General features: G+C 39.1%; 1 protein-coding gene across 1 annotated transcript; it reads right to left on the bottom strand.

Moving 5' to 3' along the window:
• Positions 1-3,992: 3,992 nt before the first annotated feature.
• mchr2b (melanin concentrating hormone receptor 2b) lies at positions 3,993-19,227 on the bottom strand. Its single transcript, XM_060887479.1, has 2 exons — positions 18,598-19,227; positions 3,993-7,478 (listed from the first exon to the last, which is right to left on the bottom strand). The coding sequence occupies exons 1-2, from the start codon at positions 18,990-18,992 to the stop codon at positions 6,845-6,847; spliced, it is 1,029 nt and encodes a 342-aa protein (XP_060743462.1). The 5' UTR covers positions 18,993-19,227; the 3' UTR covers positions 3,993-6,844.
• Between the last annotated feature and the right edge of the window lie 211 nt (positions 19,228-19,438).

Genomic DNA, 19,438 nt, shown 5'->3' with positions numbered 1-19,438 from the left:
GTTTATCTTCATCCACTAAAATACAGTGTAAGATTATCCACATAGGGAAAAACACACGTCTCACACTGAAAAACACACGTCTCATTTTAGATCAGACTCACCTTCAGAACATCATTCATTTGTTTATACTGAATGGAAAAGTCCCATAAGTTAATTTCCATTCCACAGGCTGATTGGTACATCCGGTTTACTGATAAAAACGGTTGACACAGGGACTGTACAGTAACATATAATGTATAAACTAAATAAATTTATTAGTATAGGTGTATGTAAACCATTGGCCTCCACTGTATGTGCTATTTCATCATTTCTCAGCCAAGAGCCTGCTGTCACTGAGGTTTCCAGTAATGATTCATGTCATTCCGGCGATTATATATTGAAGAGTTTTATCTGAATGTACATTTTTTTGTTGGTGTATTTTCTCACAGATCTTCAGAAGGTAATTGCAGACAGATGTGGTTTTTTTTTCCATGTGATGGCTGAATTTTTCTCTTGAATGTTGAACATGTTTCCTGTCTTGGGACCCCTGTGACTTTCAAGTTGAGTGAAATATGTCCTTTCGGAGCATGTTCTATTATATCATCAAGAATTGTGGTCCTTGAATTTCCCAGCAAGTCAGTCTTACATCAAATGCTTCTCAGTGCTCTGTTTCCTCCCACAAAGTCCCTTGACCTCATATTAACTCTGAACATGATTAATCCTGACAAGCTTTGGCATGGTAACTTGTTTTTCCAATTTCATTCTGGAGGGCCTTCAAATAATATAACTCAAGTGGGACACTGGTGTTTTATTTAAAATGTATTTATTTATTTTTTAATGCATGTGAATGGAATTTGTCAGTATTATCATATTTTTTGTTATACCTCATGAGTCTACTCTTATAAACAACACTTTTGGAGTTTGGAATTCAAAGGTCAAGTCAACATCTTGAACTCTTTGTCACATTCCTGAAATCATTCCTGAACAAAGTTTGCAGTGTGTTAGGAAGAGTTATCCTGCTGAAAGAGGAGACTGCCTTTAAGAAATACTCTTGCCATGAACGGGTGTTCTTGTCAGGTAACATCCACATTAAACCAGGACTCAAGGTTACCCAGCAGAACATTACCCAGAGTATCACACTGCTTTACTGACTTGCCTTCTTTCTATAGTGCATCCTTTCAACTCTTACATTATATATTGTTACGAACTCAAATTGCCTAGGGGCTATTGAGAACGTAACAAGTAAATAAATGAATGAGAACTTTCCTTTTCCTCTATCCCAGCTCCTCTCACTTTTTAAATTGACACTTCTCATAAAGATTCACACCAGTCCCCTCTATTTAACACCATACTTTGAAAGAACACCGAACCAAAAATATTCTTAAATTGCGTTTATTGTTCAGGGCGTAACAAAAGCTAATGAATATAAATTATATATATCCGGCACGCCGATATAGCAGGTAAGCCACGCTGCCGCTAATTGGTATCAGCTGCAGATGATTTGAAGCACTGCTTAGCAGAGAGAGAAAAACAAGGGAGAAGAAATACACTACAAAGACATCCTAAAACATACACAATTACGTAATGAAACGTAACAATATAATATATATAGCTGAGAAAATATTAAATATATTCTATATTCCCCTCAGAGCTATGTTCGCTCATCTCTCTATTCCCTCAGGTCTACATTTTCTCATCTCTATACTTCCTTCAACTCTATAATTGCCTTAGCTCTATATTCTGCTCAGCTCTATATTTCTCAGCTTTACATTGCACTCAGCTCTATATTTGCCTCAGCTCTATGTTTCTCAAGCTCTATAATTCCCAGCTCTATATTTCTCAGCTCTACATTGCTCTCAGCTCTATCATTCTTAGCTCTTTATTTCTCAGCTCTATATTTCTCAGCTCTACATTGCCCTCAGCTCTATATTTGCCTCAGCTCTACATACCCCTCAGCTATATGTTTCTCAGCTCTACAGTCCCCTCAGCTCTATATATTTGCCTCAGCTCTACACTTCCCTCAGCTCTATATTTCTCAGCTCTACATTGCCCTCAGCTCTATATTTGCCTCAGCTCTTTATTTCCCTCAGCTCCGTATTTTACAGCTCAATATTTCGCAGCTCTATATTTGCTTCAGCTTTATATTCTCTCAGCTCTATATTTCTCTTAGCTCTATATTCTCTCAGCTCTATATTCCCCTCAACTCTATATTACTCTCAGCTCTATATTGCCCTCAATTAAGGTAGTTCTTCCTTTTTAACACACTTTTACATATTAATCATTACTGTTGCTGCAATTTCTACAATTGTGCTGAAGCATAATAAAGTCAGTGTATTTTAATGACTTTTCTTCCCACCATGGTGCATTCAAGTGAAGCTTTTTTAAAAGTAGAAATAATTGCCCCTATTCAGGCCAGTCTTTCATTTGAACATAAATAATGGGTTGTTGTGGATTTGAGGCAAAGGCAGTGTTGTTTCCTTAACAAGGCCTTCGACCCTTAAGCGCTCTACAGTGATCTTGTGGTCAATCTTAACCTAAACTAACTGCTTGACTGCCTGCTTCTTATGTCAAAAAAAGGAACAATATTTGTCAAAAGTAAATGTTATGTTTTTGGATGCTTTCCCCTTTTTGTGTAATTTTTTGAGTCTCCTCTCAGCTTAGGGAATGTTTCAGGCGTCTACAAAAGGGCTTTGTTTGTGTTTTTATGCGCCTCCTAGAGCATGTGTATTTGTTTAGTTCTATAAATATGTGTCACTAACCCACAACTGTAATCAGAGGAAATGAAACAAGTTCCCTATCTTCCAGTTATAATTAGACAGAAGATTAGTTATGATCAACGTTCTCTGAAAAATAATAAATTATGAAGGAAATACAATTAGACATTTTTGTCTATTTATTGTTTAAATCCTTATGATTTATTTATTATTACGCAGAAAAGTTCCACTTCATTTAGATTAATAAAAAAGATTAATAAACTAAGATTAATAAGGAAAACTTTAGACAGGGGATTTAGAAATGTTTCAAATCCAACATACTTAAATAAAAATAATCAAATTCTGGTCATTAAATCACAAAATTTTTGCGTAAACCAATCAGTTTGTTTAACCTAGCAAAGTTTCCTAGACTATTATAAACTAATTATTGTGTCCTATATCTTTTTCTAATTCATTTCCATTCTACACCATACAAACATAGGACTCCCTTTTCTGAATTGTAGAGATTCTTCCTTGGTTATCATGCTTCCTGTTCACCATCTTTATAAAGCACATGTTAGGTTGGTGGTACAGGACCCAAGGTTTCCCAGCAGAACATTACCCAGAGCTGCTTTGCCAGCTTGCTTTCGTCCTATAGTACATCCTCTTAGCTCTTTATTACCTCAGCTATATATCAACAAGCACTTGGAGCATTTTAGAGAGTAGAAATGAGTTTGATATCACCATTTACTTGAAAAAAATAAAGCTAACATTTTTTATGAATATACCACCATTAGTATTCTAGGTGACAAACAGAAATACTGAAGAACACTAAAAATTCTTAAAGTTCTGAGTGTCTACTTTCATTAGAGCTTCATAATAACTCCACTGTGGAGTGAGACATGACAAAGATGTCCAATGATGTATATAGACACAACAAAACAGGAGGACATACTGTAACTAGCACATAAGTCACACATAACTAGCAAGGTTAGCTTTTGTAAACTTAAACAACATGTTTGATCTTTACAGATATCTACACATTGTTAGACTGTACAGTATATTAACATTTCCACTTGGTTTTAGTGAAATACTGTATATTCCTGAGGTAAAAAAAACATGGTATAGAAAAAAATTCCAAAAGAAGTGGTTTCTAGTGATTTTTGTCTGTTGCCACCAAAAGTATGTATAATATTAATCAATATTGTATGAAAATCAATGTAAAAATCAATTTAAAATGACATTCGCCTAAATTACAAGCTTGATGTGGGTTTGTGTATAAAGAACACGAAGAAGAAACCGTTTCCACATTTCCACATTTATTGAAGTTCTTTCAGCATTGTTAAATATCATGAAAAGTTCAGGATCATATTTCATCCATACAATTAAAAAAGCAGCCTTCCTAGCAAGTGATAGTCAGTTTCATAGCTTTTAACATAGAGCATCAACATTCTGTGTGACCTGTTCAGCTCCTACTGAGCTTCAATCCAGTCGTTTGTTTATCTGCTTTACAATGTGCCGATTCAGGGTGTCGAAATTCCGCCGGCTACACATGACCGAAGCTTAACACGTTAACGTTGGGAATAAATGTTCTTCGGCGCCTTGAGGGAGAAGAGGAAAATGAACATAACAGAACCAGCAAAAACATGAGACAGTCACATTTCACATGCATACACAAGACCTGCGTTTAAAAATGAAATGCAGCCTATTTACATACCAATAAACATCTGAATTCAAGGCTTTTGAGCATATCACATACACTAGGTTAAACCAATCAGTTGTCAGCGGTTACAAACCATTTAGCTCTTTTCCTTCCCTGTAGCCATGTAGTGCAAAGCCAATATTTACAACAAGTCTGTGGTGAGCGCACAAAAGAACACAGTACTGAATGAATAAATAAAGAACTGAATAACATTAAAAAAAGACCACAGTTTGAATAGTAATAACATGCTGAAGAATACGTCAAAGAAAACGCTACCCTGTGATGTGTTTAGTGTTAATGATGCACACAGTGTTAACTACGGCGTGGCAAAAGGTGGATTTTTGTCTGCTCAGCTAATAGTTTGTGATTTTTCGTTAGTACAGAACGACTAATACAGAACAATGTAAGTTTATGTTAGCAGCATTTAATAAACACAATTTTTAAGATTTTCACTTAATACAATGACTTTAAATGACATAACATTAAGGAAATACTAATACTACAGCGGCATCAACATACACTGTCTCAGCTTTCATTGTCTTCGCAGTCTCTTATACACGTTCCACGTCTCCATGTCTATATAGGACACATTTTTCTCCACCCGGATCAATTAAGCTGCCAGATGGCACCTCACTGACTGACCCTAAAAATGCACTTATATTGAAAACAATTGAACTCTCACCTGAATATTTCTAAAAGACATTTGCAATGCCGTGTTTATCTCAGCCCAACAATGCTGTCTGTAGCTGGTTTGTAGATTTTTTTTAACCTCACCAACAACCTGGCTAATCATTTGGGATCTGAATAAGCTTTCTGAAATGCCTTCTACTGTACTTTACTTAACAAGCAAATAGATGTCACAGCAAAGGGGTAAAAATCCGGGGTAGAATAAATGGAGATGCACTTTTGTGAAAATGCTTGTTTTAAAGTCCCAGAATTCATTTTAGTGACATGAATCTATTAGTTGAGGAGTTGATGGTGACTGATTTTTAGCATAAAAGTTGAAACTTTGGAAGCGGATCTGTTTGAAACAGAGTTCAAAATGAGGAGGAGAAAGAACTGAACAGTCTGAAAGGACTAATGAACTGTTACATTGCTCTATTTAGGTAAAGATGACTAAAAATAAGAGCTAAGTCTCAATGCACCAATATCAGCAGGTACTTGAAGGGCATTGTGGGTAATAATGCTATTAAAAGAACTGAAAGCATTCCTTCCGCAAAGTATGGAATTGTGGGTCATCACCTGCTGACTGTATGTGTGTACAACTTCAACCTCTGTGACACATGTCTGAATACCTTGAAATAATTACCTGGTCACACTTTCTTTTAATGCTGCTTGGCTCTTGCTCTGCCCCAAGATTACAACAAAATTTTTAGACATCCATAAAAATAATACATTAACTAACAGGTTGTATTTTCTTTACAAACAATTATCTGCCATAGCTTACTAGTAGCTCACGAGCAAAAACACAAAGATCCAAGCAGAATATCAGAATAATAAATGAAGTTCATCCATTTGGTCAGAAATCTGGATTGCTGAGTTTATTTTCTTCAGGTTCATGTGAAGGTTTTGTTCTGCAACCCTAACAACGCTGTTGTCCACATGTTGCTTAAAACACACTGAAAGATTTGACAATGCAATTTTTCAAAATCCTGGCAGAATTCATGGCTTCCTCACTGTACTTTTTTTCTTTGCTTTCTGATCCCATCTCACCTTTTCCTCTCTCCATGTATTCAGCAGATACGTCATCATGTCCCGACCACACCCTACTCCGTAATGTTCAATTTCATACGTACAGTATATCACTCACTCACTCACTCTCACTCATTTTCTACCGCTTATCCGAACTACCTCGGGTCACGGGGAGCCTGTGCCTATCTCAGGCGTCATCGGGCATCAAGGCAGGATACACCCTGGACGGAGTGCCAACCCATCGCAAGGCACACACACACACACTCTCATTCACTCACGCAATCACACACTACGGACAATTTTCCAGAGAAGCCAGTCAACCTACCATGCATGTCTTTGGACCGGGGAGGAAACCGGAGTACCCGGAGGAAACCCCCGAGGCACGGGGAGAACATGCAAACTCCACACACACAAGGTGGCGACGGGAATCGAATCCCCAACCCTGGAGGTGTGAGGCGAACGTGCTAACCACTAAGCCACCGTGCCCCCTACGTATATCACTTTTAACCATAAACATGTTTCCACAAAGCAACAGAAAGCAGCTTTAGAGAAATCTGGATCCATAATGAGCAAAACTAGAGGTGATGCACTGAAGATATATTGAGAAAGGAACCTTTTACTGGTTATGTTTGATCAAGCTCTCCTCAAGGTTTCCTCAAGGGTTCTTTGAACAATGAAGCATTCTTTGCTTCATGAACAGGTTTCACTTAGAACCCTCACTGTCAGCAAAACCCAAATATTAAGGATTCTCCTTAATTGGCAAACAGGATAGCAGGAATTAGATGATGGTCAGGCGGTGGGCGGTATCGGGACTCACGCTGGAGCATCCCTCCGTCTTCACCGTGTTCTTGGACATGTTGTTGCGAGTTTCACGATGACGGCAAAGACGCTCACGGTAGTTCTGTGCAAAGATCAGAAGCATAAGTGGGTTGATGCAGCTGTGCGAGTAGCTCAGGCAGATGCTGATGTTGTAGGCATAGACAAAGGATGTGGTCGGCTTTTGGATACCCAAGTTGATCATCTGTATCACATGATACGGTGTCCAGCACAGCAGGAAGAGTGCAATAACCATCAGAACCATCTTGGTGGCTCTCTTGGCCCACAGGGACTGTTTTCGCTTGACCCGGCGCATTGACTGGAATACATGGTACAGGGTCAGAGAGTAAAAGGTGCTGATGATGATGAGGGGTACAAAGAAACCCAGTGTAGACTGGTACAGGGTGTACCAGTACATGTCTTGGGGACCATTAAGGTCTATCATGCACACACTCGAGTTCTTCTTGGAGATTACTTTGGCATAGATCATGACCGGGATGGTGAGCAGAAAACTGCCGAGCCACACCAGTAGGTTGATGATGATTGTCCACTGGATGGTGCGGTTCTCAGACATGGGATGGACGATGGCGATGTACCTTTGGAAAATGAACAGAGGGTGAGTTAGAAATCTGTACACCATAATATATTTGTTCCATTAAGATACTATCCAAATCTTTTGATGACAACCAATAATTCCTGTGTAGCCAAACATTTTGTTAATTCTTTAAACCTTGATAATCCAATGTTTATTTCCACACATCTGCAAGGAAATTGATTTAAAATATTTAACCCATTTGTTTAATGAAAAATATATCCTCTCACTAATGCTCTCTATAGAGTAGTCACTGTTTTTACATTTACTGCTCACAGACAAAGGGCTGTCAGTTTGGGCCCTAACCACAAACACAACCCTAACCCTGCTGACTTAAAGGATACTTGTAGGAAAAATTCATTCATTCATTCATCTTCTACCGCTTATCCGAACTACCTCGGGTCATGGGGAGCCTGTGCCTATCTCAGGCATCATTGGGCATCAAGGCAGGATACACCCTGGACGGAGTGCCAACCCATCGCAGGGCACACACACACTCTCATTCACTCACGCAATCACACACTATGGACAATTTTCCAGAGATGCCAATCAACCTACCATGCATGTCTTTGGACAAGGGGAGGAAACCGGAGAACCCTGAGGAAACCCCGAGGCACAGGGAGAACATGCAAACTCCACACACACAAGGAGGAGGCGGGAATCGAACCCCTAACCCTGGAGGTGTGAGGCGAACGTGCTAACCACTAAGCCACCTTGACCCCCTGTAGGAAAAATTATTAAAAACAATTTATTCGATTTGTACTATTCCATCCCTTCATCGATTCATCCATTCAGTCAGTCATCTGTACTTGCGGCTTTATCCTTTCATTTGTAACTTTTTACCATTTCACAGTAAATATCTCGAGATCACAGTCCTGAGAGTCCAGCATTGGCTCTCCAGTCACTAGTGAAGAACCTTAACTGCAGTTCAATTCAATTCAATTCAATTCAATTCAATTCAATTCAATTCAATTCAATTCAATTCAATTCAATTTGCATAGTGCTTTTTTTTTTTTTTTTACAAATCAAGCTTAGAAATCCAGATGTAGATCCCTAAATTAGATACTGTGGTTGCTGGGGCAAGAGCAGTGAGGAAAAACCCTCTTACATAATGTAGGATCCTTGAGAGGAATCAGACTGTGAAGGGAACCCATTCTTTTCTGTGTGACACTGGATCATGGGATTATAAATCATTGGAAGAATAAAAACAAACAGTTATTTAGACAAGGGCTCTTGGTTTGTTGAATGAGTTCTTCTTAATATCTAACAGGTAAACAAATATGTTATAGGTATCTATACGGAATGGTTAAGTGTTCCACGAATTGAGCTACAGTAAAGAGCCAATAGTTCATTGCTGAACTTAAAAACTGATGTGTGTGCAAACATGCAGATGTCAAATCGGGGCAGTCAGAAATGCATTTTATAGCTTGAACAATTTTATTTACTCTAACTAAATGTGAAAATCTCAGACACAAGCTATGTGAATTCTGCCTGAGGCCGATTTGGCCCTGAACTCATAATTCATAAATCTTAAAAACATGAAGAGATAAATAATAACCTTCAGATGAACCTCGCTTGCGTCTACCTCGTCTACTGTTATTAAAGCAAGAATGACACAAATCAACAAATCCAAAGATAGCAGGAACTTGTAGTAAGTCAGTTCGCCTGCTTCCTTTCTTCTTCGTAAAATGCGTGTGACGGCATGGTGTCTTTGGCAAATCTTGTGCACTGCAGAATCATATGCTTCGGTAAGAGATGATGAAAGGCACATGACCCTTCAAACAGATCAGGCCACATTTGCCTCTGTAGAGGTGCCGTGAGCAGAGGGCTTAGCGCTAAGAACTGCCTTGAAAATGTTATCAAAATTTAGCGTAAAAGACTTTCCGGGCCCTGGACTAATCTCCCAAACCCCTGTGAATATATTAAAGGGCTTCTTTCTTAACACGTTCAGGACGTCACATGTTCTGCAGCTTTATGTGGAAAAAAAACCCTTCTGTGTTTGTCCTGTACTCATCATCACATCAGATCTGATTGAAATAAACTTCCAGTGCTACTGCTGATTAGAATTACATGTTAAATCTAACTGTAATGTTAGACATTTGTTTTCTGACTGTTTGTCTTTTAACTTCTTTTCCCAGAGGAAAAAAAATATAGTTTGCTCCTTGTGTTCATGTCCAGTATTATAATATGAAGCCCATATGGAAGTAGACACTTAGGGCTTCAAGAATTTGTAGTGTTTTATAAATATTTCTGTTTTTCCCTAGAATACTTGGGGTGATATATTCATAGAAAAGCTTTTGTTTTGTTCGCTGAGATGTCCCAAGTTTTTGTTCATACAGTAATCATGTAAAATTGTCTTGAAAGTAAACATAAAAGACATTTTAGACATTGAAAGAGATTCCTACATTTCTACATCTACAGTACCTATGTTCGAGTTTCAGATAAATAACTTAATTATTTACTTAATTATTACTTAGGGGGTCACGGTGGCTTAGTGGTTAGCACGTTCGCCTCACACCTCCAGGTTTGGTGGTTTGATTCCCGCCTCCACCTTGTGTGTGTGGAGTTTGCATGTTCTCCCCGTGCCTCAGGGGTTTCCTCCGGGTACTCCGGTTTCCTCCCCGGTCCAAAGACATGCATGGTAGGTTGATTGGCATCTCTGGAAAATTGTCCGTAGTGTGTGATTGCGTGAGTGAATGAGTGTGTGTGTGCCCTGCGATGGGTTGGCACTCCGTCCAGGGTGTATCCTGCCTTGATGCCTGATGACGCCTGAGATACGCACAGGCTCCCCGTTACCCGAGGTAGTTCGGATAAGCGGTAGAAGATGAGTGAGAGAGTGAGAGTAATTATTACTTATTTTTCTCATCAATGTGTAAATCCATTTAACACCTGCTATAAAACACAACCCTGTTAATCATTTTTGCCTGAGATGGATTAAGTATTTAATTGCTTAAATATACAGTAAGATAAGATAAACCTTTATTCATCTCACAGCAGGGAAATTTGTATAGTTACAGGGGCAAAGGATAGCAGCTAAAGTAAAATATAATATGATGTCTATAATAAGTCAAGATGAATTGAAATTAAAAAAAATATTCAGAGATATAAGAAGACTTCACATTATATGCGGCATGGAAAAAAATATATATCCACGTAATGTATATAATGTCCTTGTTGCCATAGAAACATGTACATTCGCACCACTTTTTTCTTGTCCGGCTGTTGCCATGGTTCCCTCTTGTCTGTGTTTGACTCAGTTATCTACAACATGAGTCACTTAGTAAAGGACACTAATGCATTTTGAGTGTGTTAGTGTAAGTTTTGTGTCTGTTAGTTTTTTATTTTTTTGTTGCTTTTTTTGCCATATTTACTTTTTTATTGAACGTTAAAACATTACACTAAATCATGGAGTGATGGACAACCAGACAGATTAGAAACGTAAGCAATATTTCTGACTCATGAAGCAGTTGAACTACATCCAAGTGAATTAATTTTGAATAGTTGATCGAATCCTATCCTCACTCATTTTCTACCGCTTATCCGAACTACCTCGGGTCACGGGGAGCCTGTGCATATCTCAGGCGTCATCGGGCATCAAGTCAGAATACACCGTGGAGGGAGTGCCAACCCACCCAACCCATCGCAGGGCACACACACACTCTCATTCACTCACACAATCACACACTACGGACAATTTTCCAGAGATGCCAATCAACCTACCATGCATGTCTTTGGACCGGGGGAGGAAACCGGAGTACCCGGAGGAAACCCCTGAGGCACGGGGAGAACATGCAAACTCCACACACACAAGGCGGAGGCGGGAATCGAACCCCCAACCCTGGAGGTGTGATGCGAACGTGCTAACCAATAAGCCACCGTGCCCCCCTCGGATCCTACCCAACGCTCCATAATGTACATTTTTAAAGTATAAAAAAGCCTAAAACAGTCTGAACAAGTTTGGCTTCATGAAATGAATTTTTTTTTAGATTAATGGTTCATATGAGAAGATGTTCGGTCAATTTCAGTTTATTAGCTTGCAGTGGAGTTTACTGCCTTTTTGGTCCAGATATGAAATAGAATACAGCAGAATCCTTTATTTTGTCACATCTACATTACAGCACAGTGAAATTATTTCTTCACATATCTCAGCTTTGGAGTTTGGGGTCAGAGCACAGGGTCAGCCATGATACCGCACCACTGGAGCAGTGAGGGTTAAGGGCCTTGCTCAAGGGCCCAACAGTGGCAGCTTGGCAGTGCTGGGGTTTGAACCTCAAGCATCCAATCAACAACCCAGAGCCTTAACCACTTGAGCCACCACTGCCCTATGATTGTCATATATTGTTGAAGAAAGATCCACTTTTAAGGCTAAAGAAACAGAAAAGTCCCTTCACATGAAAACACAAGTTAAGGATCGCACTCGTGCTCTCACGACTGAATCAGCAAACCCATTCAGCCGTGCTCCAAAAATCTCATAAATAAGTATTTCTGTAGCAGTTCCTCTATTACAGCCAATCACATGCAGTTATGTAACTTATTTAGCTGAAGGCAGCTTATTGAACCGGGGACTCACTACAAGGTTCGAGCCAGAGAAATGTCGCACAAGGCTGACAACACACTGACAACAAGGCTGACTTCATGACGAGGTGACCCCAAAGCCAAGAACTCCACCAGCGAGAAGTCTAGATCATCTTGTTTTGTACTAATTTGTATAAAAGAAAATAGACTCGAAGGAGGCTGTTGAAGTAAAAAAGGATTTGACCTTGCTGAGCCCTTGATCCTGTCTGGAACAATTTCATAATGTAATCAGTCATGACTCCATGTTAATCCTACAAATACTTAAGAGATTGTTCTTGTGATATTGAAGCAAGAGTAAGTAATTAATAAAAAGATTATACCCAGAAGGAGGAAGAACAACATGGTGTGAAAAGTCAATCTAGCTACTATACATACTCTATATTGTAGCTAGGTAATTCAGTGCTAGTTAGCTAGCTACTATACGTAATCTATATTGTAGCTAGGTAATTCAGTACTAGTTAGCTAGCTACTATACATACTCTATATTGTAGCTAGGTAATTCAGTACTAGTTAGCTAGCTACTATACATACTCTATATTGTAGCTAGGTAATTCAGTACTAGTTAGCTAGCTACTATACATACTCTATATTGTAGCTAGGTAATTCAGTACTAGTTAGCTAGCTACTATACGTAATCTATATTGTAGCTAGGTAATTCAGTACTAGTTAGCTAGCTACTATACGTAATCTATATTGTAGCTAGGTAATTCAGTGCTAGTTAGCTAGCTACTATACGTAATCTATATTGTAGCTAGGTAATTCAGTGCTAGTTAGCTAGCTACTATACGTAATCTATATTGTAGCTAGGTAATTCAGTACTAGTTAGCTAGCTACTATACGTAATCTATATTGTAGCTAGGTAATTCAGTACTAGTTAGCTAGCTACTATACGTAATCTATATTGTAGCTAGGTAATTCAGTGCTAGTTAGCTAGCTACTATACGTAATCTATATTGTAGCTAGGTAATTCAGTGCTAGTTAGCTAGCTACTATACGTAATCTATATTGTAGCTAGGTAATTCAGTGCTATTTAGCTAGCTACTATACATACTCTATATTGTAGCTAGGTAATTCAGTGCTAGTTAGCTAGCTACTATACATACTCTATATTGTAGCTAGATAATTCAGTACTAGTTAGCTAGCTACTATACATACTCTATATTGTAGCTAGGTAATTCAGTACTAGTTAGCTAGCTACTATACATACTCTATATTGTAGCTAGGTAATTCAGTACTAGTTAGCTAGCTACTATACATACTCTATATTGTAGCTAGGTAATTCAGTACTAGTTAGCTAGCTACTATACATACTCTATATTGTAGCTAGGTAATTCAGTGCTAGTTAGCTAGCTACTATACATACTCTATATTGTAGCTAGGTAATTCAGTACTAGTTAGCTAGCTACTATACATACTCTATATTGTAGCTAGGTAATTCAGTACTAGTTAGCTAGCTACTATACATACTCTATACTGTAGCTAGGTAATTCAGTGCTAGTTAGCTAGCTACTATACATACTCTATATTGTAGCTACGTAATTCAGTACTAGTTAGCTAGCTACTATACATACTCTATATTGAAGCTAGGTAATTCAGCACTAGTTAGCTAGCTACTATACATACTCTATACTGTAGCTAGGTAATTCAGTGCTAGTTAGCTAGCTACTATACATACTCTATACTGTAGCTAGGTAATTCAGTACTAGTAAGCTAGCTACTATACTCTATATTGTAGCTAGGTAATTCAGTACTAGTTAGCTAGCTACTATACATACTCTATATTGTAGCTAGGTAATTCAGTACTAGTTAGCTAGCTACTATACATACTCTATATTGTAGCTAGGTAATTCAGTACTAGTTAGCTAGCTACTATACATACTCTATATTGTAGCTAGGTAATTCAGTACTAGTTAGCTAGCTACTATACATACTCTATATTGTAGCTAGGTAATTCAGTACTAGTTAGCTAGCTACTATACATACTCTATATTGTAGCTAGGTAATTCAGTACTAGTTAGCTAGCTACTATACATACTCTATATTGTAGCTAGGTAATTCAGTACTAGTTAGCTAGCTACTATACATACTCTATATTGTAGCTAGGTAATTCAGTACTAGTTAGCTAGCTACTATACATACTCTATATTGTAGCTAGGTAATTCAGTACTAGTTAGCTATCACTCAATATCAATATAACAAGCTCCCGAAAAACGTGTGTTATGTTGGTAAGAGGTTTAATTCTCTTTATTAACAACAACATGGTGGTTCATGCTGGAGGTCACGTCATAGATAGATGGACCTTTCCCCCATTCACACTTCACTCCTCCCCCTTCCCCCAGTGCTCACACCCCTGTCTTAGGTCACAGAGCCTCAGCAGATGTAGGAGGAAAACTTAAAGTCATGCTGTAATCTCTGGTGTTATTCATCACACTCTAACTCCTGACCCCTGCAGCACAGACCATCTCCATCATCTCTCAGAGCACACGTCCACACCTCCATGGCACAGACTGACAGTGGAATGGTGCGAATCTACTCAGAACATAAGGTGGTAGTTTGAGAAAATGTCAAGTCTCTCCACCTCAATCTTGTCGGGTAAAATGAGCTGCTTTCACTTTCCTCCACCAAAGTCGTTACACCCGAGGATTGTGAAGACGTGTGTATTTGTGTGTTTATTAAACTAAAAAAACATTGTGATGTAGACAAAGCCTTGTGGTCTGGACACCTATTAAAAGTCATATATAATAAAACACGATGGGTTGCTTTGTCCCTGTTATCAGAAAATAATCAACACTCGTTCTTGGATGTTTTATTCTCTGATTGTGTAACTGAACCCTTTTTACCAGCTCACTTGTATTCCACACTGCTGGCAAAATGGAAATGAACTTTCTCACTCAGTATAAAAAAACAAATGATGTTCTGGCTGTGAGTCTGATCTACAATGAGTCAGGACTTTCAGTGTGAGACCTGTGTTTTTCCCTTACACACAATTTCAGTGGTTGATGATAACAATGATTTGAGTGGTTGATGATTTTAGATGCTTGGGGCAGAACTGGGTTTGAAATCAACATTTATTTTGAAGATAAAAATTGACGTTCAGTACTGAACACGAACACAACAAAAACAGGAGGAAACTTTATTTCTTTGTTGTTGTACGTTGTTGTATGTTGTATAAGTGTGCTGTGCTTTTGTGTTGTTTCTCCTTCCCTCTATTTTTCTGTCACCGCTCCAGCCTTACGGACAGCTAGTGACTGTTAATCATCAGACACCTGAGTGTTTGGGTTGACCGAAAGAGAGCATGTGGATAAATCTGAGAAGGAACATCAGCTTGGAGAGACTCTATTATTCTGCCCCAGTGTGTGGTTGTGTTGTATTGTTGTTGGTGCAATTGTTCTTACATGTAAGCTGTGTTTAAGGAGTTTAATCCAATGTCATTCCTGTAAGCTGCTTTTCTTATTATATGGTTTGTAGAGGCTGTAGAGCTGCGCACAGGCCACTGGACACCATTTTTATTGATCATTCTGTTTCCTTCAGTTTATTTTGCTTCATTTTATGTTCAATTTATTTATTTTTTTGCTTTATCTGGTGTTGTTGGTGTTACAGTCTGGGACAAGACAGCAGACATCCTGGTTCTATGGTTTTCTGCGTGACTATTTTATTATGTCACTCTATCTGCAACTTTAGAAGAATTTACCTTTACAAAATAAAAAAATCATCTGATCCTAATTGCAGGTTTCTTTAACGGTTCCCAAAAAAATCAAAAAAAAAAAAAAAAAAAGAGTCATAAAAGAAAAGTGTAAACCCATAGAAGAAAAGATCTTGATTGAAGATGCTCTGGAGTTTCAAGCTATTAGGCTACTGATCAGAAGGTTGTGAGATCAAACCCCTGCATCACCAAGCTGTCATTGATGGGTCCTTGAGCAAGGTCCTAAACCTCAACTGCTCAGTTGTATCAAAAAAGGTGGTGATTCTCTGCTTTTGCCATGATTTGATTGAAAAGATCACTTTAGAGGCAGGAACATGGACTTAATTGCTTCCCCTGAGAGTTCTGGAAATAGGCGGTGAATGGGGTACATTCATTAGAAAGCTGGGCTTAAGTTTCACACACTAAGCCATTACCTCAGCTCCAGACTGCCAGTGTCCTTGATGCGCCACAGTCGTGTCGCTAAATATGTTAAATTAGTTCCTCCCTTTTGTAAAGTGGAGTTAAATTCATATTGTATCAAATGTGTTTCTACTACATGTTGGAGCTCTTCTTTTAATGTGACCTATTTGGCAAAGTTATGGGCCTGTGCTAAGCTCCGTAATTATGACAATGTGAAGGCTGCAGATTTGAAAGATTATAAATTAGTGCCGGAGACATGCTGAGAGATCTCTCATTTCTCAAAGAGTCTCTGCAAAGTCACAGCTTGGAGGACGTCAACAGTTGTGGACTAGACAGCCTTGTAGTTTGTTTAAATACAGTATGCAAAAAGTGTCATTTCTGACATGGGAGTTTTATCCTAGTGCTCACTTATAGAACTGTGTTACTGTCTGGACCTCAAGATGAAAATCAAGATTTAATGGTGAGTCACTGAGGGTTAATGATTTTAGACCCAAATCTAGTATGTTATTGCCTTAACCCTGGCCATCTGATCTCAGACTGCAAAGCAAGGAAGCGAAAAAGTTTAAACTAAACCTAAACCTAAACCTAAAATCTACTGTCGGTTCTTGTTTACAGCCCGACCCGCGCTCATTGGATCCGTTTTTGATGGGAAGATGGGAAGTAACTCCTCCCAGTGACTCAGACTTTAGACCGATCGTCATGCTGAGAGACACACAGGCAGTTATTCGTTTCAGAGAGAATGCTTTCAGATCTTATCATTGTGTCTTTTGAGTCTGATGTCTCTAAATAGTTTAAAGCTTTTAAAGTGCAGATTCATCCTTAACATCACTGTCAAAACCAGTTGGGTAAACTGTTTATTATACCACAGCAAACAGAAATAGAAGAGTCTTTCTGCTGTTAAGCAAAGAGCAGATAAGTGCAGATCAAAGATCAGATCCCCAAAGGTCCTACACAGGGGAACCTGGAGTCTATCCTGGGGCACTAAGTAAGGGACAAACCCATTCACACACACTACAGACTGTGCCAATCCCCCTACAACACAATGTCTTTGGACTGGAGAAGCATGGGGAGAACAGGCAAACTCCACACATACACACACAGGAGGTGGGATTCAAACACTTAACCATGTAGGTGCATGGTAGATGTTCTAGCTACCCAAAGTCTGTTTCCTTCATACATGTTTATGACGAAATTACCTCCCCCAACTAGTGAGGAACTTTTTTATTAGTTATTCGGTCCTCTTGAAGCTTTATGCTTCCTTTTATTACCAAATTCTGCCTTCTATTATCCCAGCTTAGGAAGTGTGGGTCAGAGCACAGGGTCAATATGATACAGCGTTCCTGGAACAGAGAGGGTTAAGATCCATGCTCAAGGACACAACAACAACAGCTTAGCAGTGCTGGGGTTTGAACCCCAACCTTCCACTCAACAGCTCAGAGTCAGCCACTTGAGCCACCATAACATTTAAGCCTTTATTTGCTTAATCTTGTGGCTAGAAACAGTTCAGGAGACTTTTTTTTTTTTTTTACTTTTCCTCCCCAATACTAGACAAGGAGCAAGTGTAACATTCCCATTATTCCACAACTTTTGTTACAACAGCTGAAAACAGTCAGTCACTTAATGTGAAGTTTGTACAAACAGTAAGACCAAAATATGCTGCTTGTTACCATAAACGCACAAACACCTACATCATGAAGGTGTCAGAAACCTCGAGGTTAAAGCTTCACCGTGAGAGTAAACTGAAGACAACCTGTGCATGGATAAGGAATGGTGAACACTGTGGGGGGGAAATGAGTCCAGATGTAAATGGATTGTAAATCAAAGTGTGCTTCAGGGAAGTACAACATCTTTTTGTCTCATGAAGATTTTATTTAGAGACGTCTTTATACAGCGTTGCGCAAAGGATATCTTAAAATGAACTGTGAGCTGTGAGCTGTGTGTTGTATTTTAAAAAGCAGGAAAAGCAAACACTTTGACGTAGACATTAAATATAGTTAAACTTTTACTTTTTTTCAGTTATTTTAATTTTAGATTATTTTAATCAGGCACTCGGCATCTTCTCTTAAAATTACAGACTAAAAATGACTTTCAACAAGTTTTATTAGCGGTTAATGTTTGCATGATATTCTTTTGCCTTTTACTTTGTAGCAAGACAAATAATTAGATTACAAATATTATAATAATAATAATAATTATTATTATTATTGTTGTTGTTGTTGTTGTTGTTATTACTAGCTTGTCTACATGGTTAACCTGGCCATAGGGATTTGTGCACAGGGATCTGCAAGGAAAAACGTGAATTTGGTACTTAATAATGTTTGTTATTCAAATAATAATTATTAACCAACTGACTAAACAAATACAAACAGTAATAATTCCATTTGTCTGTGCTGAAAGAAAAAGAAGTGGACTTTTTGTGTTTCCAGGCCTCCTGTGTGCTTCTCACCTGTCTATACAGAGTACAGTGACGATGCCTACAGTGGTGAACTGGTTGCTCACGTCCATCACCACCACGGCTTTGCACATGAACGCGCCGAAGACCCACTGACGCTCCCACACGAGCTGGTGTATGTTAAAGGGCATGACGAGCAAGAAGAGCAGGTCTGCCACGGCCAGGTTCAACACGTACACGTCCGACACCAACTTCTTCTTGCACGTGGCTACAGCGTAGATCACCAGCGCGTTGGCGAGGACGCCGACCGAGCACAGGATCCCGTACACAGCGGGGAAGACGTGCGTAAAGGACGTCGCGTCGTAGTCGGGTACCGAGAGGTTCGCGCAGGGCAACGAGCCGTTAAAGAGCTCACCAGAGTGGCACGACGCTGCAGAGTCGTTCATCATCTATCCGAGATATGACCTGAACGAGAAATGAACGCTTTAAAGCGTAATGAACGCCACCACGTCTCCAAACGCACGCAGCGGAGACATTTCCAGAAGATTTACGCGAACGTATCCTTATCCTTATCTCTGCGTACTAGTACCGAAGATTCATTAATCTTCATTTGACGCACCAGTGTCTTTCATTTTCACCTTTTTGTTTAGCTTGTGTTGTTTCCTCTCAGCTTCGGTGTGTGTGTGTATGTGTGTGTGTGTGTGTGTGAGAGTTTGCGCGCGGCGGTTATTTCTCCTGCATAACATTCAGTTCTGTGTTCATAAATGAAAAGCCGACAGGGGAACTGAAGGCTGGTCCGAGGAACGTCATTGATTGGCTTAAAAGTACACATGGGCGTGGTCTCGAACCACCTTTGTTTAACCATCTCACACTCTTTTTGGCCTGAGAACCTGTT

Source organism: Tachysurus vachellii, chromosome 14 (assembly GCF_030014155.1).
Source record: "Tachysurus vachellii isolate PV-2020 chromosome 14, HZAU_Pvac_v1, whole genome shotgun sequence".
Lineage (NCBI taxonomy): Eukaryota > Metazoa > Chordata > Actinopteri > Siluriformes > Bagridae > Tachysurus > Tachysurus vachellii.
This window is presented reverse-complemented; position numbering and strand designations above follow the sequence as displayed.